Raw genomic sequence first — 23,067 nt, forward strand, 5'->3', positions numbered from 1 at the left:
CTGATCAATAGATCTGTTATTGATCTATAGGACAGGACTACTGTTTTCAATCAGCCTCTTTACTGATCAATAGATCTGTTATTGATCTATATGAAGGGGCAGCTGTTATCAGTCAGCCTCTATACTGATCAATAGATCTGTTATTGATCTATATAAGGGGACTACTGTATAAATCAGCCTCTATGCTGATCAATAGATCTGTTATTGATCAGTATGAAGGGGCAGCTGTTATCAGTCAGCCTCTATACTGATCAATAGATCTGTTATTGATCTATATGAAGGGGCAGCTGTTATCAGTCAGCCTCTATACTGATCCATAGATCTGTTATTGATCTATATGAAGGGGCAGCTGTTATCAGTCAGCCTCTATACTGATCAATAGATCTGTTATTGATCTATCAGAGGGGTCTACAGCCCTCTGTCTGCGTTCTCTGTACATCGTGTTATTAGAACTCCTTGCATAACTCCATGAGAACACGGCCTTCTCCACACGGACAGAACACAGTTGGAACACGCTCCTGTCGGCTGCCTATGACGTCACCACGCACCGACGTCAACCTTCAAATCAATCCAGTAAACTCATGTCATTGTAGTACTGGTCGCTTCCGCCTCGAAGACACGCCTTCAAAATAAAACAGAATTATTAAAGGAAAATTAAATACATGGGAGACAGTGATTGAAAACTGAATATTTTATCACTAGAATACAGGAAACGACACAGTGATATTCAGAATTTTACTTTCCAGTAGAAAATTTTTAAACATTCTGACGTGGATTTTTGTAGTGTAGTTATTTAAACCCAAATAAAACAAATATATCAAGACAGTACAGTGACCCTCTATCCCTATTTGTCAAACTGTACTTGGGTTCAATATTCAAGTATTATAGCCACACTGTTTCTTTACTTTTACCTTCTTATAAATAGTTTATTTCTCTTTGAGTACAAATGCTTTTGAATTTATTTGAATATTTTTGTCTTTCACAGAATCTGTTATTTGTTTCCTGATATTTTATACATTATGTGAAGAATTTTATGTGTTTCCATTTTTTAATTCTTAGCTTTTAGTGTTTTAGCATGTCAATTTTTTTTTTTTTTTTTTTTGATGAAATATTTTTGTGTTCTGTCTTCCTTCAGGGCCTCCTCTATATTATAGATATCTTCTGTGCATCTGTCACTGACAATTAATCGTAAATACTAACTATTGATTTTGTCGTTACAAACTGTTTTTATAACTTTTGTAAATTAACTGCTTTCTTGATGAATACTGTAATTAGAGCTTTTATTTTGAAGTCCTCACACCGGATGCAGCTCTCGGGAGTTTCTAGCTTGAAGCGGCGGGATGAAAAATGGCCATCGCCAGACTCGGTGAACTATCAGTGCCTTTTTTATTAAACTGTCCTTTTTATTAACTGATCTTCGGAGCCGATCATGTTAGCTGGTAGCAGCGGGAGATAAACCCGGAGCTAACAGGCGGCAGTCAGCAGACCCACGGCCCGGCGGAGAGGCTCTGTGTCCGGCTGCAGCAGCAGATGGATCCTCGGTGTGTTCGGGTAAAAGGCGGAAGACTGCGCATCAACACACCGAAGCAGGGATGCTACCGCCGCTAACAAGCTAACTGTTTGTTTCAGGATGCGGCTAAACGTCTGCTGTTTCAACAGGTAAACCCTCACCTGGATGACAGCTCGGTGTTTTTGGTGTTTGTGGATTATTTAACCCCGCATCAGGAAGCATGTGTGCGGCTAAATGTGGAGAAATGGTCCGCTAAAGACCCACCATCACCTTGCTAACGTTATAGTGGTGTGATTTAATATTTTAGGAACATTTTTTACAGATGCAGCCTCAGTTTGATTTATAATAACAATTACAGGCTAGAGCTGTCAAAAGTAAACGATAGGTATCGAATTATCGTGTGTAATAACGATATAACACACGATTTTAATGATTATCACTAATAATGACAGCACCGAGGCCAACATATAGACCACAGAGGTTCAGGTACGTTTAGAGTAAAATAACAGCTAGTGAAATAAAGACAGGACAGGTTAGAAATCCACAAATACACTGAAATTGTCTGGGTTGTCGTTGTATTTGTGTATTTAGCAGTGTCCTAAATCAGGAGTTTTCCTGTAATTTTGTTCATTCAGAATAAGAAAGTCTTCTGTTTTTGTCACATTGGTACCAAACCGGTCTCTATATTCAGTATTTTTATTAGTGTTGCTTTAAAGTTTAGAGTTATGGTATTATGACAACTATACAAAGTAAAAGCTCCTAAACTCTGACTTTAATAATTTAACTTATAATTACTTTGAACCACTTCTTTTAGGTTTGTAGACAGTGCCAATGTTGTACAACAGTATTAATCAACCCTGCTCAACCAAAGAGCCAAATCATTGAAACATACCTTTGCAAGAGCCACAATCTAAGTGGTGAGAAAATGAGTTAAAGTGGCAAATAAGTGGCAAAAATGGGTGCAAAGTGACGAAAATGGGGATAAAACATGGCAGAAATGAGTGACAAGTGGCAAAAATGGTAAAAATGGAAAAAAAAAGAACACTTGCATGAAATGAGTGAAAAGTGAATAAAATGGGCAAAAAGTAGCAAGAAGGTGGGGAAAATGGAACAAAATGAAAAAAATGAAATTTAATGGCAAGGGAATGCTTAAATGGGTTAAAAGTGGCAAAAAAGGGGAAAAATGCAAATTGCAAAAAGCAGAGTAAAAGAGGTAACAACTGGCGAAAAAGGGCAAAAGTAGGATAATGGCAAAAAGGGTAACCTTGCATAGCAGATGGATACGCCCATTTCCTTGTTTCTCACTGGTGAATCCATCTTGTTAAGCTCCCATCTGAACCGTTTGGGCCCGGTTAGAAAATGACAGGACCAATCAGCATCAAGGGGCAGTACTTTAGGGCACGGCGGAGTCGTGACGTAAACAAGCAGCAACAAGAGACTGGTGTAGTCATGGAGGAAGAGCTTAGCATGGATGCTGCTAAAGTGCCAGTTTTATCAGAACTTGACAACATTTCTTTGTTAAAAGAAGAACAATGAACAGCAGTGAGTTGTTTTCTTTTCAAAAACCACAAAAGTCAAGTACTAACATGTCTATAGTTGCCATAGTTCACGTTATTCCTCAGTAGCGGCTACGTCATGTGTTTTGTTGCTCTGATTGGCCCATAGAGTTGTGACAGACAGAATGTTCATCCAATCATCTTCCGAGTTTTTTTCAAAGACTCTGCCTTTACCCAAACGTCTCCTATTGAAGCTTTCCCAGATGGACGTGTGAAACACATCCATCTGGTGTGTCAGGTTAAAAGAAGGGCTAAAAGCAGCAAAAATGGTTCAAAAGGGGCAAGAAGGGGCAAAAAAATGAAAATAAGGGCAATAGTAATGTACAAACAAAAATAAGGTTATCAATTAAGTTTAAGAATTTAAGCCTACTGTATGGGAACAAACTGATTATTCTTACTTGCAATGGATAATTTTATTGGTTAAAGTTTCCCTTTTTTAAGGTTTTCTAGGGGAAATAATATTTCAAATTAAGACATAAAAGAGCCATGCAGTGAGTATCACTGCTCTACAGCTTTCTCATGATTCATAACATGAACAGTTTCAGAGTCTCCATGAAATATCCGGTCCGAATCATACCGTCACCCAAAAGTGCCAAGCAAGAGAACAAGTCAGGGTCCCCAGTCAGGGTCCTGGGGGTCTGGAGCCTGTCATTAGGGGGGAGCGGTGGGGTACAGCCTGGACTAGTAGCCAGTCATTCACAGAGCTGACAAACACGCTCATACCCACAGTCGCCTATTACCTAATTACCAATCACCCTAACCAGCATGTCTTTGGTGCTGGGAGGAAGCTGGGGTACCTGGAGAGAGAACCTAGTCCAGGATCAGAACCAGGAACAGAGGCAGCAGCACCCACCCCTGCCCAGAACACATGAGCTTAAATGAAAATGTTCTGTGAAAAACCACAATCCTAGAAAAGTACAAAAATAACTTGTATTTCTTGCAAATAAAGTACATTAAGTTTAGGGCTGTGTCCTCTGTATGCGGCCGACTCTATCCACTATCATCCTCAGTAAAATAAAGACCAAAAAAGCCCAAAATAATAAAAATAAAAACATTGATTTAATACTGCTGTGTAAAAAAGTAGAAATTAACTCTCAGCTTGTGAAAAAAAATCTTCCTTAAATAAGAAGAACTAAATAAATGGAGTAAATAATATTTTTTAAAAGAAAAGATAAATAAAACCCAAATATTGCTCCTTCAGTTTAGAAGAAAAAGCTGCATCCCATCTAAACAGATATTTCAAGTGATGCTATAAAGTAGAAAATAACTGATGGATCTTTAAAAAGTTCACATTTTAGTTATAAAATAAGAGGTTAGTTCACTAAAATCATGAAAAATAGCTTTCATCAATATCTCCTCATGAAAAGAATAAAACATTGACTATAAACTTTTTATTTGAAGAATCTCCTCATGGTCAGCAGGTCAGGTGTAGAGGTGGGAGAAAAAATCGATTCTTAGATGCATCGTGATGTGGAGCTGGAAGATTCTGAACTGATTTAGGCCATAAATGTCCAATGATATATAATTTAGATATTCAATACTGTGGAATAGGAGGTGCATTAAGGTGTAACTCTAAGAAGCAGCGTGTAACCACAGCATTTAGATTACTAGTTGTTTATCTGTGAAAAAGGACATTTTTATGTTTCAGATATGTTACAAGGAAAGGATGCTGCTACCTGTGGTTCAGTCCAATAGTGAATTTCCAGTTTACACACATCTTCCATTAGAGGATAGTTGACATTTAATTTATCTCTATTTTTCTAAACATAAATGTCATGTTTTTATTATGTTTGACAGTAAGAACAACAGAAATGTAAAAAAAAACTCAAGCGCATCAAAAAGCATCAATAATCAATCAAGAATCGATTATTGTGGCCCTATGAACCGTAATCGAAACGTGAGGTGTCTAAAGATTCCCACCACTAGGACCATCACACATTTTAACTCTAATCTTAGCTTGTGCCACACTTTCTATTCAGCTCTCTGAATTAGCCCTACTTTGTTTTATATTTGTTGGTCTAAATAAAACAGCACTGAATGCTCCTGTCACTTCTCCCTCTCTGGCCAATCAAACTCAAGAAGGGGCAGGACTTATGGCACCAGCTTTGTCAACATTAATGGTCAGACTGGGTAAAGGACAGTGTTAATTTCGTTGGCTAAAACTACGACTAAAAATGTTTGACAACAGCCTTTTTTTCCATGACAAAAACTAGACTAAAAATAGATCTGTGATGACTAAAACTAGACTAAGACTAAGAAAAAAATATCTGTGATGACTAAAACCGACAAAAACTAAGTTTAGTTTTTTTAAGATGACTAAAACTAGACTAAAATGTGAGGACTTTTCATCGACTAAAACTAAACTAAAACTTCAAAGGATAAAAATGACTAAAATGTGACTAAAACTAAAATGCATTTCATTTAAAGTCTAAAACTAAAATTAAAAATAGCCGCCAAAATTAACACTGGTAAAGGGTCCAGGTCTACAGCTGCTCCTAACGTCAGGACAAGAACCTTCTTGATCAGATTTCAACAAATAAAGGAAAATTGGCCTAAAGAGACTTAAAATGATGATACTCATGTTTGACTCTTACCTTTCCCCTCTGCAGCAACTGAGGAGAACACAGACAGATTTCGACTGGCGCCGTCCATCTTTATGGAGTCAAATCAGGAGAACCAGAACTGAGAACGTGTTTTAACCCTCAGCTTGTCCCAGCACCCAGCAAGACCTCAGGATGGCGAGCAGGAGGAAGTCGACCATCCCCTGCATGGTTCCTCCGAGAGAAGCCGTCGACTCGGATCAGGAGATGGAGGAGGTGGCAGAGGAGGTCGAACCGGAGGACAGCAACGGCGTGGCCACCGTCTCCTCGGAGGTGTCGGAGGAGCGGGCCGACGACGCCGGTGTCAGATCGACGTCGGACCCCTACCTGGAATCCAACATGGCGGAAGGAGGCTACGAGTGTAAATACTGCAGCTTCCAGACGTCAGAGCTGAACCTGTTCACCATGCACGTGGACACGGAGCATCCAGACGTGGTCATCAACACGTCGTACGTTTGCATGGAGTGTGACTACCACACCAAGAGGTAACGCTGACACGCTAACGTCCACTTCACCTGTGACAGAGAGGGCGGGGTCGTCCTGAGACCAAAGTTTAAAATTCTAGAAATGAATAAATGATGCTAAAGGCTGTTTGAGACCATGGCAGCCAAAAAATCACCAACTAAATTATTGTCGCTAAAAAACTCTTTGAATATCCTGGTAAAATCAGGAAACATCTGCTAAATATTTGAGGTTTTCATTAGTGCTGGTTTTTCTCCCCGTCTAGTTACGACACCCTGCTGGCCCACAACGCCCGCTTCCACCCTGGCGAGGACAACTTCACGAGAACGATGGTAAAGCGAAACAACGAGACCGTCTTTCAGCAGACCGTCAATGACCTCACCTTCGACGGCAGCTTCGTCAAAGTAGAGGACGACGACGGCGAGGAGACGTCCCGCAGAGGCATCGCCTTCAGCAAGACGCCCATCATGAGGATTAAGAGTCGCTTGGAGCCTAAGAAGTTCACCACGGCGCACAAGATGGCCGTCGATGATGTCATAAAAGTGGAGAGCGACGAAGACGAGGATGACGAGAACAAGGAGCCGCCCACGCTTTCTCCCGCTCCTATGACACCCACCGCCACTGCTCCCCGCCTCCTCTCCGCGCCGCTACAGGTGCAGGCAGTCCCTCAGAGCATTGTGGTCAATAGTCCCAATGTGCTGCAGATTAAAGGCGGGGCAGGCGGGGGCGCCGTTCTGCCTCCCGGGACGCTGGCTCAGGTTCTTTCGGCTCTGCAGACTCAGCAGAACTGCACCCAGACACAGACGCAGCTCCTCATCCCCATCAGCAGCATCCCCACCTACAATTCAGCCATGGACAACAATGTCCTGCTGGTCAGCGCCTACAACAGGTAACCACACCTGGAGGGGCGGGGCTTATACTCTTATTCTGTAGTGCTAGTTTGGTCCTAGAATGCTCCTGCAGAGGACCAAGTTTGTTTCAAATCTTCATCCCTCTAAGAAAGACATGGTCTGTCCAAGATATGGGGCATAGAAACTACGCTACCCACAATCCCAGAGTTTCACAGCAATGTCTCTCAACGTTTCTCCCTCTTTTAGTAATGGCTGATATACTATTAAGAAAATAAACCTTTTAGGTTAGAGATGTGTCGTTCTTTAACAAGCCCTTTCTATTAAAATGGCTTTTATGTGAATAGTGAGCATCATCTCCTGATTCAGAGCTGGTTTCAGGATTTTTATTTAGTACCAAATGCAGAGCTGTTTGGGAGTCAAGGGACTATCTTTGATTCCTGAGCAGAGCCGAAGGATCCAAATCTTTTAAAGAGATGGATTTCCCAGCACAGTAAGCGAGGTTGGGCAGACATGAGACCAGGGTTAACTGTGACAGTCCGGACTGAAACAAAGTGGACGGACCAAACTGGACCGAACCAGACTGAACCAAACCCAACTGCTATAGCCGTGTTTCCATCAGGGGTCTGGTTTGATTCAGTTTGGTACGCCAAACCCCAAAATAGTTAGCATTTCCACAAACACCGTGCTCTCACAGTCTGCTGGTCCAGCCGCAGAGTTATAGAAAGGATGAGTGACAGAAATCAGTAGGGAATAAGCACTAAACATCTTTATTTCAGTTGAAAGTGCTTTAAAAAAATAACTACATCTTAATGATGTTAACAGCTGTCAGTACAGATCCTCAGCTGATGGAATACGTGTACAAAAATGGTTTGCGTTGTAACTGTACGTTAAGATGTGAATATATCTAGTCTTTAACGGTTTATACAACAAAATATGAAAGTTTAGAGCTGTACTGTGAGAATTCGCAGCATTAAAAATAAGGTAAAAGTTCATCTGGTGTTAAAATCAAACTAGATTAAGTCAGAAATCCGGGGTGCGCTGATCTCGTTTAAAATAGTCTGCAGCCTGAAGTTTTACAAACACGTCCAACAACCACAGAGCGATGTTTGCACAGGTTACCTAAAGTAAGAAGTAGATTAATAGCTAGTTTCAGTACAGAGAATTAGCTGATCCAAGGCTTCGTATTCACAAAACTTCAGCATTAATTTAGTTTTACATCCATCATGGATGGATCAGGCTGATGTGAGCCTTCAGGCTCTGCTTTGTGTTCTTAAAATCAGGTCCAGATAAACATCAGGAAACTTGATTTGTGGCCAAATACCAATATCCACAGACTAGGAAACAGTTTGGATCTCCGTTGAGTCCAAATATCCCAGATTTAAGTAGATATCAGGTTTTCTCCCCTTTTCGCTGCTCCTCACAGCGCAGACTTCCGTGATTGGCAGCCCAGAGCTGAGCAGCTGATGTGACGTCAGTACAACCCCCTTTTGTTGTGTGTGTAGCTCCACCTTTTTGGGACAGATAGGTAAAATTGGTTGCCCTATGGAAGGGTGCCCAAAAGTGGGACGGTACGGGTCAGTGTTTTGGGACCCTTTTCAACTTTTGCTCTATGGAAACGCAAATAGATGCTGTTCCGCACCTACCTGAGACAGACTGCTTGGTGGAAATGACCTATATCTGTGTCTGACTCCACCCCTCCAGACTATAGACGGAGGCTCCTAACTTATGTCTGCCAACATTTCTGAGATTGTTAACTGTTTGTCTTACACCTTGAGAGACACAGGTTTTAAAAGTGACTAGTAATCATCGCCTCCTAGCTTTTCCCAAGGTTTCCTAGGTTAAGTTAGCTGTATCCATGCCTTTGAATTCCTCCTGATGAGTTTCTCTACTGAGCCATGAACTTGGGGGACTTTGTGGGGACTTTAAAGATTAAATCCACTTGGGTAGATCTGGTAATGAATGCTTTGTTGCATTTCAAGCATTACCGTCTCTAGATTGAATGCTGGGGGCTGTGGTGTTTTCCCAGAATGCTTTATGGCCAGCCAATGGCAGGCTGTTCCGCCTATGTTACGCTGTGTCAAACCTTGCATGCTTAAACATGAAGGTCATGACAGAGATGGAAGTGTTTTATTTTTGCAAGTTCTTGAATGTCCGTATCTAAAAAAGCAAAGAAACTATCAAATGTTTCTTTGTTGAATTTGCTATCCCCAGGATTTTTTGTGTTAAAGCTAACTCTCAGATGTTGACTCTCTGGTCGCAGGTTTCCGTACCCGTCGGTGTCAGAGATCATGGGTTTGTCGTCTCAGACCAAGTTCAGCGAGGAGCAGATCAAAGTCTGGTTTTCTGCTCAGAGGCTCAAACACGGAGTCAGCTGGACGCCGGAGGAGGTTGGTGCTTCATGACATGCTCTAACACCACACCAGCTTTCACTTTGACCCTGTACAAGGCTGATAATGTGGGAGAACAGAAAGATAGCACACTGGTGTGAAGGACACCTGATGAATAACCAGAGCCTCATATTTAAGGATTAAATTCAGCTTTATGAGTAATGTTTGAAAAAGTGGAGCTGAGTCATCAGAAGTCTGATCTCACTCACAGAAACCTGATCACCGTTCTTACAGGGGCGTCTAAAATAAACCACGAAAAAGTTCATTTTTTTACTGTGATTATATTCAAGAAGTTAAACTTCCAAATATTCTAGATTCATCTCAAAGTGAAATATCAAAAATCCTCACTCTCTCTAAATATTAGAATCTCTCAAACATCAGTCTAAAACAGAATTCTTGGTAAATCCTCCTTATTTATCTCTCAGTGCTTTGTGTGACCTCCTTTCTCATGAATACCTGTGAACGTTTACATGGTAATCTAATGTTAATGGATGCACCTGTATAACTGTGTTAGAGTAATTTCATTCCTTCATCCTGATAAAATTAGATCCTGTCCAGTCCTGGACTAATCAAATAAATACAAATACAAATAAATACATTGGTTAAATGCTCTTGTTGGCGTTTCTTTCTGCAGGTTGAAGAGGCGAGGAGGAAGAAGTTTAACGGCACTGTTCAGACCGTCCCTCAGACCATCACCGTCATCCCCGCCAACATCGCCGCAGCAACAAACGGCCTCCAGTCCATCTTCCAGACGTGTCAGATCGTCGGCCAGCCGGGACTCGTCCTCACTCAGGTGGCTGGTAACGGCGGCACTGTCCCCGTTGCCTCCCCCATCACGCTAACTGTTGCAGGCGTTCCCGGTAACCAGCCCAAAGCCGCCGAACCAACGACGTCAGAATCAAAGACGGAGTTGTTGGCCTCGTCTGCGAGCACGCCAGTCAATCTGGACTCATTGGCATCCAAACCGAAGAAGTCCAAGGAGCAGCTGGCGGAGCTGAAGGCGAGCTACGGCAGGAGGCAGTTTGCCACGGAGGCGGAGATCTCCAGACTTATGCAGGTCACCAAACTCTCCAAACGAGCAATAAAGAAGTGGTTCAGCGACACGCGGTACAACCAGAGGAACTCCAAGGATCACCACGGCGTCCTGTTGAGCGAATCCTCACCAGGACGAGCGCCGGCGCCCCTTTCAGGTGGACGAGGAGGACGGAACAGCAGCGGCAGCATAAACGATAGCATCAGCAGCGAAAGCCAGTCCGCCACCATCATCATCGACTCCAGTGACGACGCCAGCGACTCCTCCCCCACTTCTGCCAACGCTCCGGGGTCGTCCAGCTCCACCAGCGACACGCCAAACCCCAGGATCAAGTTCCGACATGCCTTTCCTGACTTCACGCCACAGAAATTTAAAGAAAAGACGCAGGAGCAGCTGCTCATCCTGGAGGCCAGCTTCCAGAAATCAGACACGCCATCGGACGAGGAGCTGAGCCGACTGAGGGCTGAGACGAAGCTGACGCGGCGAGAAGTGGACGCCTGGTTCACAGAGAGGAGGAAGATGCCTTTTGGACTGCTGCTAAAGGACGACGACGGCGAGGGGGAGAGCGAGAAGGTCAAACCTGCCGCTGTGACGTCATCATCCTCTGCTCTGGAGCGTCAGACTTCTACGTCAGGGGGGAGGAAGATCATGAAGAAGACGCCGGAGCAGCTGCACATCCTGAAGAAGGCGTTCGTCCGCACGCAGTGGCCAACGTCAGAGGAGTACGACCAGATGGCAGAGGAGAGCGGGCTGCCCAGGACGTACATCGTCAACTGGTTTGGAGACACGCGCTACGCCTGCAAGAACAGCAACCTGAAGTGGTACTACCTCTACCAGAGCGGGAAGGTACGCTGTCTTTATCAGACGCCACAGACGCCAGGGCTATAACCATTATCAGGATTAAACTCTGATCTGATTCAAGCCTGTCCTGTTAGTGTGAGAACTAAAATAGAAAGGGGGCTGACAGAGAAGTTTCTAGACAAAATTACTAACAAGTTCCTGCAAAGTGACTAAACTGCAAAATAGTTCTGTATTAAAACAATTCTGATGTCATCTTCTCCTAGAATCAGAGTTTAGAAACGTGATGAAGAAGACTTAAGTCAGTGTTTTAGTATATCCACATTTCTGTGCCCTTATATCTGAGCTTAGAATGTAGACATGGTGATAAAATAGATAACTGTGATTATTTTAGGTGGACGAGGCACTGAACGGCGGAGCAAAGACCCAGAAGAAGTCCAGAAAGCGTTTCCGTGGTTGGTCCAGGAGGTCGCGTCGGCCTTATCCCTGTAAACGATCTCCACAAGGGGGCGCTACTGCCATCAAGGTCTGTGTGATCCATATACTGTTCATTCATTTTTATACTCATTAATCTACCACCAGTACCCCATCATGACAAGAGAAAACAGGATGTTAGAAATGTGCAAATTTATAAAAATTAAACCATAAATCTCACACTGACATCAGTATTCAGAGCCTGTAGTAAATGTAGCTTGGGTTCCTTCATGTCTCTGGTCTTTGCTGAGATGTCTCTACACCTTGACTGGAGTCCACTTGTGCTAAATTAACCTGATTCTAGAGGCCACACCTCCCAATAGATGGCATCACAGCTGACAGTGATATCAGAGCAGAAACCAAGCCATGAGGTCAAAGGTCAAAGGAGCCGCAGAGCTGCATTAGAGATGACTCTGAGAATGTCTTAGAGGGGCCAAGCCAGAGACTAGACTAGAACCCTATCCAACATCTCTGGAGAGCCCTGAAAATGTCTCTCCTATGATGGTTCCAAGGAGGAATGGCAGAGAATCCCCGATCCAGGTGAGCAAAGCTGGTTGGGTCACATTCAAAAAGACTGGAGGCTGTAATCACTGCCTAAGGAGCTTCAATAAGTACCGAGTAAAGGCTCAAAATACTGATGCCAATGTGAGATTACAGGTTTTATTTTTGATGGATTAGCATTTTCTCAAATTCTGTTTTTTCTTTAGATTAATGAAATAGGAAATGTTCTTTTTTTCTGACTGTAGCATCAGGATGATATATCACAAAATAAAAAAATGCGTGAAGGGGGTCTGAATACTTTCGTGATAGACTGTTCATGTTGTTTTCATTTCATGTAACATTTTGCAACTGTCATATGTGCAACTTTAAAGTGCAATACTATCTAATTTTCATGAATAATTAAGCTTAACATGTAGCATTACTTTTATAAGGTGCATTAGAATGAAAAAGTCCAACACTGAAATCTCTACAGGGTTTCTGCAGATCCTTTAAAGTCCTTGGTGCTTAATGCTTTTAAAAGTCTTATTTTCACTTTGACTATCCCAGTACGTTCTTCTGCTTTTTAACTTTCAAACTAAAACTCTGTAAGGTTCAAATATTCCATTATTAGACCCAGTATCTTCATCTTTATATTCAGTGTCAATAGATTTAATAAATAATACTAAAATTTATAATCTGTTGATATTCCTTCAAAACTCTGCCATAAATGTGTCTAAAAGTTGTTTAAAGTTGAATGTGTACCGTTGGCTGACTAAAACTTTAAATTCTGCCGTAGAAAATCCAGTTTTTCTGTTGCAATGATGAAAAATGGCCAGCAGGTGACAGCATGCTAATGAAAATGAATGTGTCCTGTCTTACATGTGTTTACTTCCTGCTAAATAAGCAGTGTAATAAGGATCCAGTCTAGATCTTCACTGACCTGTCTGTTAAAGTAAAGAATGGCAGGATGATTTATCTTCAGCAGGGATGTTTTCTGCAGTTTAATGTTCCAGGATTTATGGAGGCTTTACTGTCATGTCTGAACGTGTTGGAACATGGAAGAGAACAAACATAGATCCTTCAGTCCCTGAGAAGAAGACAGCAATTGATTAAAAATACAGAGATAATAGAGAACAGCATGTTGTTTATCTGTACCTCCATGTTTCTATCAGTAAAGGGTTCAGAGGGCCTTACAGCTCCATCTCAAGAAAGCAGGCAGCCAGGTTAAAGTCAGGCCTGTGGATCCTTTCCCACATGCCATTCCCTACTTTCTTATAATAGGCAAAAAAAACCTATAATAACTCTTTAGAATAAAAATGAAACAACAGTAATAAGTTACACACTGCATCATTTTTTCTTTCATCATTTATCATCATTAAACAATTACACAATCATCAGATGTCCGTATACAACACTACACCTGTTCTTCAGACTGTAACTGTCTCATCATGTATGCTAAAACTAAATATTACTTATTTAAATATACCAAGGTTATAAATCCATTCCTTAAACTGCTTTAATTATTATAAAAACAAAAGCAATGCTCCTTTTTCTTGTCTGGGTTTGATCAGAGTTTTGTTGATTTTTTACTAACCTTGTAAGACAGATAGATGGTCCAGGGTTAGTTGCTGAAATCAGGCAGATCTGTATTGCAAAGCTCCAGGCTGATATTCTACTTCCTGGTCAGAGAATAACTGGACCAATCAGTGCCAGTTAAGGAGAAAACTACAGACACATTGTCATGACAATATCTCTAGAGCACGCCGACTGCATCGTATGTTTGTGTTGCTCTGATTGGCTCATTACAAATGTGACAGACAGAGTGTTTGTCCAGTCACCCTTAAAGTTACTTTGTTTTTCATTTGTTTCTTTTTTTGTTTGTTTGTTTTTTTTGGTTTGTGGTCTTGCTAGGTTGTTTTTTCTTTTTCTTTTTTGTTTCGTTGGTTTAGTTTTTTTTGTTTTTGTTTGTTTAATTTAATTATGTTTTTAGTTTTGGTGTTTTTTTGTTTTGTTATTTGATTTTGTTTCTTTGTTTTTTGTTTTGTTGGTTTTTGATTTGTTTTGTTATTTGTCTAATTTGTTTTGTTGTCGTGTTTTATTTTTGTTTTGTTTTTCCCTATATTTGTTTGGTTTTGTTGTCGTGTTTTATTTTTGTTAATTGTTTTATTTTTACTTGTTTTCTTATTTGTTTAGTTAGTTTTGTTGTATTGTTGTTTGTATTTTTATTTGTTTCAGTTTGTTTGGTTATTTGTTTAGTTTGTTTTTTATTCATTTTTTGTCACAGTTTATTTCTTTTATCCTTTGTTGTAAAGTTTTTTTGTTTTTTAGTCATGTTTTTCTCTTGTCATTTGTTTTGTTTGTTTTGTTCTGTTTTTTGTTGTTGTGTTTGTTTCTTTTGTCTTTTGTTTTTTTCTTGTTATTTTTTGTTTTGTTTTTAATTTTTCATTGTATTTTTATGAGTTTTTTGTTTGTTAGTTAGTTTTTGTTCAACAAGTACTTCTATTAATCATGCTTAGATAAGGCACAGTAGTCTGGTCCTGTGCTGATGCAGGCTTGCCCCCCCTCCCTGGTCCCGTGCTGGTCTACACTTTTCTTCAGGCCAAAGTGGGTCTGAGCACAGAAACGTACTCTCATCATAATAAAACAGGCATTTCACTAGAAGTGTGCTCTCACAGAGTCAACACAGTGGAGGAATACAGAACACGTGATAGCAGCTTAGCTCACTTAGTGGTCTGGTGTGGGTCGTTTTTGTCCAACATGGTGCTCTAATACTCAGGCTAGGGAAGCTAGGGAAGTGGACCATACCTGAGCGTGGTACGGGGCACTCACACTGATCATAAACTAGACTTTAACTGAACTTTAGAGGCTCAAGCATGCTGGGATAAGTCACTGATGGCCTGGTATTGTGAGACCTTCATGGACTTTACTGAGAGCTGATTGGCTGTAAAACCGTCTCATATTTTAAAGCCAGGAAATGTCATATTTAAAGTTTATTCTTTGTTCTGGTTTATTATAATTCACATGCAGCTGAGGATTTTCCCTAAGATGAAACCTTAAAAATGAGTTTTCTAACCCCTTTAATTTGGACAGCATTACCTCTAACATGTGGCGTATGCGTTGTTGCTCCCCCTGCAGGTGAAGTCCGGTAAGACGTTTCTGAAGGAGTACTACCTCAAACATCGAGCGCTGAGCGAGAGAGACCTGGACGACCTCGTCACCAAGTCCAGCATGAGCTACGAGCAGGTCCGGGACTGGTTCTCAGAGACCGCCAGGAGGGTGGAGGAAGGGAAGGAGCCGTTCAGCGACGAGGAAGCCGAAGGGGAGGAGGGGGAGGAAGAGGAGGAGGAGGAAGAAGAAGAGGAGGAGCCGGTAGCAGCAGCAGAGCAGGTGGACAGCGAAGGAGAGATGGAGGTGAAAGAACAAGGAGAAGTCGCCACAGACGATGACTGCAATGAGGAGGAGGAAGAGGAGGAGGAAGAGGAGGAGCTGGAAAGCATTCAGGAGGAGTCTGAAGGAGCCAGCCAATCACAGCCTGAGGCAGACGAGCAGACATGAGCACACAGGTGAGCAGCAGGTACATGCCTCCACCAGGTGTCTACTGTTACTGTTACAGCTTAATTATTGAGAATTCATTGTTATTGATCATGATGATCAGGATTATCTTTCAGCTGTTGTTACAGCCCAGATGTTCAGCATGATCAGACATGAACATCAGTGACTCATGATTTTTACCACCTAAACCGACTCCATTCATCAAACGGGTCAGGTTAGATGGTTCTGACCATGGATCAGGATTCAGGATGCCTCCTGGTAGCTTAACTTTGAAGGTCTTTCAGGCAAGCCCAGCTAGGAGGAGACCCCGAGGTAGACCCAGAAATTGTTGGAGGAATTATATAATCTCTCTGGCCTGGGAACAAAGGGAACATTAGCCTGATGCTACAGGAGAAGCAGAGATGATGGATGGATGGATGGATGGAAGGATGGATGGATGGATAAATAAATGTATAGACGGACAGACGGGTGGATAGAAGGACATATCAAATGTTTTAAATGTTTACATCTTAAACTCAGAGTCTCCACCTCCAGACCTCTGATTGGTCAGTAGGGGGTGTCACTAATCTGATGTCATTTTCTCCTGTTTTGTCCTCCCCAGCTCGGCGTCGCTCCCCGCTGCGGAGACAACACAGAGGAAGACATCAGTGTTTCTCAGCTGGTGGGTCAGGACCCAAAGCTGGCCACAGGACATTCAGACAGGGTCACAAAGTTGGCGTGTTACTAAATTGGGTTTGTGCCTTCGACATGAACTTTGGGTCCTGATCAGCTGAGAAGCTGATCTGATGTGACAGACTAAAAGCTTCAGGATCGTTTGTTTCCGTGGGGACCAACGAACGTGCGGGGCAGCGATGCCGCCAGAGCTCCAGCTCGGCTCCTGCACAAACAGCGCGGCTTTCTTACCAGAAGATTGAAGGTAAACTTTGTATAAAAACATTTGTAAGAGGTGAGACCTCGCATGGATTCATCATCAACATCAAACCTTCTTCTCAAGGGAACGTCCTCTCCTCCAAACCCAACCACGAAAACATTTTACTGTTCTAAAAAAGCTTTCTAAAGCCAACTCTTTGTTTTTTTGTGAATAGAAACTCAAATTAGTGCCATTCTGTTTATAAGATTTTGTTAAATAAAAAAAAAACAGTGCTGGTTGAATTCCACGTCAACATTTTAACCTTTTTGTATTTTTTTAAGTGATTTGTTAAAGTCTGAACGTCGTGTAAAACAACGGGGACTGAATCCATTTTACTGTTCTTACTCTGAGTTTCTCTGGATATCGTTTCTATGTTAGCCAGCGTTTGGGTCCATTCAGTTTCAACCACATCAGTTTGTGAATTTACCTCCAAAAAATCAGAATTTAAAGGAAAAATCCACCTGAAAATCCTTCATTTAGATAATTTCTACTGATACATCGTTGCTTTATACAGGTTGATATTGGACTTATTGCTGTTTGCTAGAGTTGCCACTATTCCAGATTTTAAACGTTTGCTTCATGGTTCTGGTAAAAATCAAAAACTGATACCTGCTTCAATATCACAGCAACAAAAATAGATGTTGCAGACACAAAATATTGTTTAATTTCTTATTTTCAGTCATCAAATCTTTGATTCAAACTCCTGCATGCTGTTAGAATTCAACTGCAAAGAAAACACTGGTGAACCAGGACATGGGTAACCTAGTCTTTGCATTTTTAACCAGTTCAGGACCACAATCCTGCTCACAAGACCTTCTAGACCAGTGGATCCCAGCCTGTTTATCCTCGGAGCCCTTCCAACTAAGAAAAGCTGAGCCCACCAAAGACAAACAAGCATAAAAAAATAACATAACCATCAAAAATCAACATGAACTTTCTTTGCTTAAACCCCCAAAATAAGGCTGAAAAGATCTTTGTATAAACTACTTAGCAATGGTTTTATAATGAATTTAAGCAATGTGTTGCACCCCTACAGATTTCTTGGGGGTCCCAGACCCTCAGAAACAAAAGTCTGAACTGGCAGCCTGGGGGTCATATCAGGCCCCCAAAGCCCCCTGTGTGGCCCCCAACAGATGATTACATTCAGAAAATGTCAGGAAAACAAATGTCCTAGTTTTAAAGTATGTTTTGTCTTTAAATTTCTACATCTAACATCAAAATCAAAGCGATCAAGACTGCCTCAGTTTTATCAGTAATAGCTGTTTTTACATAAATCCACCTGTCAGCCATTATTGGTAATTATATTTACCATCAAACCCAGCAATGGACATGAGCCTTAGAAACATGGAGCTAAAATATGTCAGTCGCCCCCTTGTGGCCGGCTGCGGTATAGGTGATAGGGACTGATCTCACAGCTAAAACCCCAGAATGACAGACATTTTTAAAGTAAATACTGATACAGTGATGTGTTAATGACACTAAAGTAAGCATGTGGCTCATGCACAAGTGTAGATAATGACCTCTGGTCTAAACCAGAACCAGAACTGCCCCTGTAGCTCCTGCCAGGCTGACTGAACGCTCTTTAACCCAAACGTGGACAAAAATGAACTGTTGCTTTCTTCGTGGTTTAGCACCGTTTGATCCATGAAATGTCAGAGGTATGCTGTATCAGGTAAAACCTACCTATAACTGAAATATAATCAGCTCAGGAGTGTGGATGTTAACCTTTGATTTTAATCAGATTATAATTATTAGCCAAGGAACATCACCAGTATGTGGTGCCTTTATTTTTGTTGCTGTGGTTCAAAAGAAGATTATCATATGATGTTTAGTCTGGACAACCCGTGAATATCATAGTGGGAAAAACTACTGACAAATTAAAAGAAATCTATTTTATATGATTGATAAATAGGAGAGGAATGATTCCATAAGGAATTGGAGGTAAACTCCTTAACGTTGTTGTATTTGCAGAAAAAACGATGATGATGTGCAGGAGTTTGCCTGCTGCTTTTTAATAATCAGAACAAAATCCAAAAATACACGTGCCAAGATCTTCTATTTTTGTTGAGTACAGATTAGAATTTTCTTCAGAATCTGGTGCTAAAGTTTCAGTACGGTGGGGCTCAGGTAGCCCTGTGGTTAGGCCACACCCCCTGGTTTCCTCATCTCCTGTCCTACCCACACAGAAATGGGAAGCAGTTTAAACTTGAATTTAATATTGGTCATGTTAACCATTGTGAAGCTCTACTAATACTCAAATTTCGGTGTTCTAGTATGTGACTTGGCCTTACTACGAGAGCTAAAAGTATTACTAGTAGTACTAGTAAGGCCATAAGTGCCTACTAATACTACTAGTAGATGTAAAAATGTCTACTAGCACTACGAGTAGCCCTTCTTCACCCCACTAATAGTACGATTAGTGGTAAAAATGTCCACTAGTAGTACGATTAGAGCTAAAACTGTCCACTAGTAGTATGATTAGTGCTAAAACTGTCCACTAGTAGTACGATTAGTGCTAAAACTGTCCACTAGTAGTATGATTAGTGCTAAAACTGTCCACTAGTAGTACGATTAGTGCTAAAACTGTCCACTAATAGTATGATTAGTGCTAAAACTGTTCACTAGTAGTACAATTAGTGCTAAAACTGTCCACTAGTAGTACTAAGTGACCGTTCTTTTACTTCTCTAGTAGTACCATTAGTGATTGAAATGCGTATTATTACTACTAGTTAAAGCAGAATTGTCCACTAGTACTTGTCTGATTTTGAGCTAACTAGTAGTCCTAGCAGACAAAATATTGTCTGACTAGTAGAGGTTTTTGGCACACTACTTGACCCTACTAGTTAAACATGATTGCTAACTAGTCAGCGACTATGTGCTAGTTGTACTGCTAGTAGACAGCAGTCACCTTTGGCCTTAAGTCATTAGGACTAGAAAGGCAGTCTGGGAAATGTAGGAGGTATAATGATGGAGTTTAGGATAAAATCAGTGACGGGTTTCTGAAGGTGGACTTTTCCTTTAAAGTTCAGGTGAATATATTTTGATATTTCTGTTTTGACGGTTACAGAAAACACATTTCAGTCGACAGAGTTCCTCATTTTGGGTCAACAGTCTTTCTCAGCGTTGAACCCAAACCAAGGGAAGGCAGGCGTGCTCTTCTTCAGGAAACAGGCAACTTTACCTCAGTCAGTTAAGCTACAAACTCAGCAAGATTGTGACATTTACACTTTACAACAGCTTTTCTTTTTCTAGAGAATTCAATACTGTATGCATGTAAGTACACAAAAATAATGACGGCGCCGTTTCTGCCTCACATCAACATCCTGCTCTGTTTGGGTGATCAGATACCGAGTTGACTGACCTTACCTATCGTCATCAGTGATAATAACAACCCCCACATTTCTGTGGCTCTGACCATGGTGTGTATCCCAATGCACTGTTAGCAGTACAGCTATTGCTCATAAGAATGAATGGGGCCAGTGAGCTACTAGCTTAGAGGCTAGCGGCACCTCTTCAGCAGCTTAGGCTTGGCATGCATAGAATGTTTTATAGGCTTCAAAGGATGCCATTATCTTTATGAAGTCTATATAAGGCTATGAGGGATGACATCATCATTGGTGAAGCTACGGCATATTCCCTCCATTTTTGCCAAACTGTATGCCACCATTAACCACTGTGAAGGTGGTGGAGCTGCCACTCTTCAGGATTTTCCTTTATTTTTCCACATCCATTTTACCCTCAACCTTCCAGGTAGGTCAGTCACTTTAAAGCAGGGGGATATTTATGCAGTCACTATTTTGACGTTACAGATTTTTATTTCATTGACATTACTTTGGAGAAATCTGTTTTCTCTTTGACATTAAGAGGGATTTTTTTGTAATTTTTTGGTCAAAAAGGCCACATTTTTTTTAATTCAATTGATTTATAAAATGAACAAAAAGTAAAACCCTGGAGAGGCTTTTATAGGCACTGTATGGCAGTGTATCCTCTCTTTAGGAAACTGACTTGGTCCTACAAGCTAGAAGAGATGCTTGACATCTTTTCAATGACCCTCTTCCTACTTCAACATCAACCATGCTGCCCAGACTCTGTGCTGCAGGATGCAGATTTTCAGGAGACCTTAAGGGGATGTACTCGAGCACGGTTGCCTGATAACTGCCTCAGTACACATGTATCATGCTAGTCACCTCTTCAGGCAGAGTTGGGCTTGGGGTGAAGTCAACTCAGATCTAAGGATGTTCCTCAGCGTCTATTTCCCTGTTCAGCTAACTGCTCATTTACATTTTGTTTAACCGACTAGTATAAAGAGGAGAAAACCCCTAGAAAACAGTCAAATTCCTCACAGGGTCATTGTGTCAGCGGGTGTGACGTTAGCCTGATATACTCTCTACAGCATGGCTAGCATTAAAAACTAGCACTGTCCGCCTTTGTTCCTCTTTGCAGATTAATATCGTGCTTTGATATTTGGCCTCTTTTCACATCGGTGAGTAGTCATACCTGAGCTTAACCCTCGACAGCCCACATACCACTTTATTTCCTTTTACTAATTTAGAAAACTGTCACACCGCAGTCTTCCTACTACACGCTAACTGCTTAGCCACCGCTGAGCTTCTCATGTTTACATCCGGCGAAGTGCCAGAGAGGAAGGCAGCGGCCATTAACTGAAGCTACAGCGGCCTCTAGTGGCGGGAGGTTCATTAAAGAGTATTATGTACCAGGATTTCAAGCCTGTGTTCATATTAAAAAAAAGCAATTAGTTTAACCGACTAGTAAATCCCATGGCGGCTAATAGATATATGATATATATATAGAGATTTATATATACTATCAGATGCAGGCCTGGGTACCTAATATGGAACCACCTTAACTGGTGGACTGCAGATCACATCCAATCACAACCAGTCCGGTCTGGATAGACATCCCAGACCGCCTCTGTATGCGATCTGAGCTCTCAGATATCCAGCGTTTAACTTTTCCTTGATTCACAGGAAGCACTGAGGATCAACACTCAGCATCTGAGTAACCCAAACAGACGTAGATCCATGTTGATGTAAGGTATAAACGGCGCCTGTGTCTTTAAGATGGCGTTTCTGTTGTTTTCTCCTCGCCACCAAAGTTAAAGAATCACTTTAAGAAGAAAAGAGAAGATGACATAGTTATTAGTGCGTTTCTTTGCTTCGATACGGGTGAACTAGTTAAAAATATCCTTCAGGTTTTCAACATTTTAGAGACGAGAAACCTCGAGCACTTGGTTCAGTTCCTGCGGGAACTTTTTAACTTTTCATATGTGGGTTTCAAAAATTTGAAAAATAAAATAAGCTTTTCTATTCCTTCTCAGAAACATGTAGGACTCTGTTAGCATATGCAAACACCACAAAACAATCAGCAGGTAGAGCGGCGTCCAATCAGAGTCTGTCTTTTGGGTTTTTATTAGTTTCTGCAGCCACACGAGTACCAGCTCTGTAATTCTGCAAAGTTTTCGCCTTTCTGCCATCTTGAAATCACTTTAATAGCCAACAGTTTTTAGTAGTTAATTTATTTATTATATCTGGACTTTCATGGATATCTTTTTTGTCTGCAAGCAAAGAAATAAAAAATGTTTAAACTCAGATGCTGTTTTTGCTTTTGTCATGCATTCACAGAGATGTTATCTTTAACTTTTAATATTTATTTAAGTTTAATTACCTTCATACCTAAACTGTAAGCAGGCAGAGTCAATGCGTTTGTTATTTATCAGACATATTTGATTTTTTTAGCTCCATAAATGTTGACATTTAAAGCCTCTTTTCCTTTTAATGTAGTTTTATTTTGTTCCATGTTAATTTAGAAATGTAGGGTGATTTTTTTTTTTACAAGAACTTTACTTTTTCTGATATTTTAGGATTAAAATAACTTAAATTGATTCTCTAATATTTAAATTGTATCAGCAGTGAAATCAGACAAAAAAAAAACCTCAAAGTAATGCGTTTTCATGAAAAAAATTTAAATCCTCACATTTTTGGCTTAAATCAGAGAATATTTCATTGATTTTGAAAAATAATTCAAGAGTTCTTAATTCAGAAGTAGAAGTACCAGAGGTGTGCCGTCAGCAAGGCTAGCACTGATAGCGCTGTTAAAATTTAAAAAAAAAAAAAAAGGAAAAAAGTCATAATTTAAAAGTTATTCTGAAATGTGTGATGAATCAGTTAGTTGTTTAATATTCAGTTTAATATTCTATCCAGAAAATTAATGGTTATATTTTGTGATCAGAAATTCCTACATCCTAAACACACCACAGGTCCTCTACATAGTGCACTCCATTCTATCCCACAATGCACTTTGAAAAGTTGTGAACAACCGATGCTCAGTAGCCCACCAATATTTCCCATCATGCATCGTGGTTGCTGTCTCAAACATGACGGACGACTGAGAGGAGCACAGGAACGCATATAAGAACTTTATTTAATACTTTTTT

The 23,067-nt window shown here is 40.9% G+C and overlaps 1 protein-coding gene across 2 annotated transcripts; it reads left to right on the forward strand.

Annotated features, from left to right (window-relative positions):
• Window positions 1–1,332: 1,332 nt before the first annotated feature.
• LOC121524405 (zinc fingers and homeoboxes protein 1-like) lies at window positions 1,333–22,222 on the forward strand. 2 transcript variants are annotated; one of them, XM_041809778.1, is made up of 8 exons: window positions 1,333–1,659; window positions 5,676–6,151; window positions 6,394–7,017; window positions 9,240–9,366; window positions 10,001–11,245; window positions 11,592–11,723; window positions 15,287–15,725; window positions 16,305–22,222. In XM_041809778.1, exons 2-7 carry the CDS (start codon window positions 5,802–5,804, stop codon window positions 15,704–15,706), a joined length of 2,898 nt encoding a protein of 965 aa, XP_041665712.1. In that variant the 5' UTR covers window positions 1,333–1,659; window positions 5,676–5,801; the 3' UTR covers window positions 15,707–15,725; window positions 16,305–22,222. The 2 variants fall into 2 exon arrangements, with proteins under 2 accessions (XP_041665712.1, XP_041665711.1); XM_041809777.1 differs by having other exon boundaries at window positions 15,287–15,714.
• The last annotated feature ends 845 nt before the right edge of the window (window positions 22,223–23,067 follow it).

The sequence above is a fragment of the Cheilinus undulatus genome, linkage group 16 (assembly GCF_018320785.1).
Source record: "Cheilinus undulatus linkage group 16, ASM1832078v1, whole genome shotgun sequence".
NCBI classification, from domain to species: Eukaryota; Metazoa; Chordata; class Actinopteri; order Labriformes; family Labridae; genus Cheilinus; species Cheilinus undulatus.

Bases quoted from the DNA above. Each gene is read 5' to 3' on its own strand.
- LOC121524405 (XM_041809778.1), top strand. From the start codon at position 5,802: ATGGCGAGCAGGAGGAAGTCGACCATCCCCTGCATGGTTCCTCCGAGA. The intron at 7,018-9,239 runs GTAACCACACCT...CTCTGGTCGCAG, and splicing joins CTGGTCAGCGCCTACAACAG to GTTTCCGTACCCGTCGGTGT. The intron at 9,367-10,000 runs GTTGGTGCTTCA...TTCTTTCTGCAG, and splicing joins TCAGCTGGACGCCGGAGGAG to GTTGAAGAGGCGAGGAGGAA.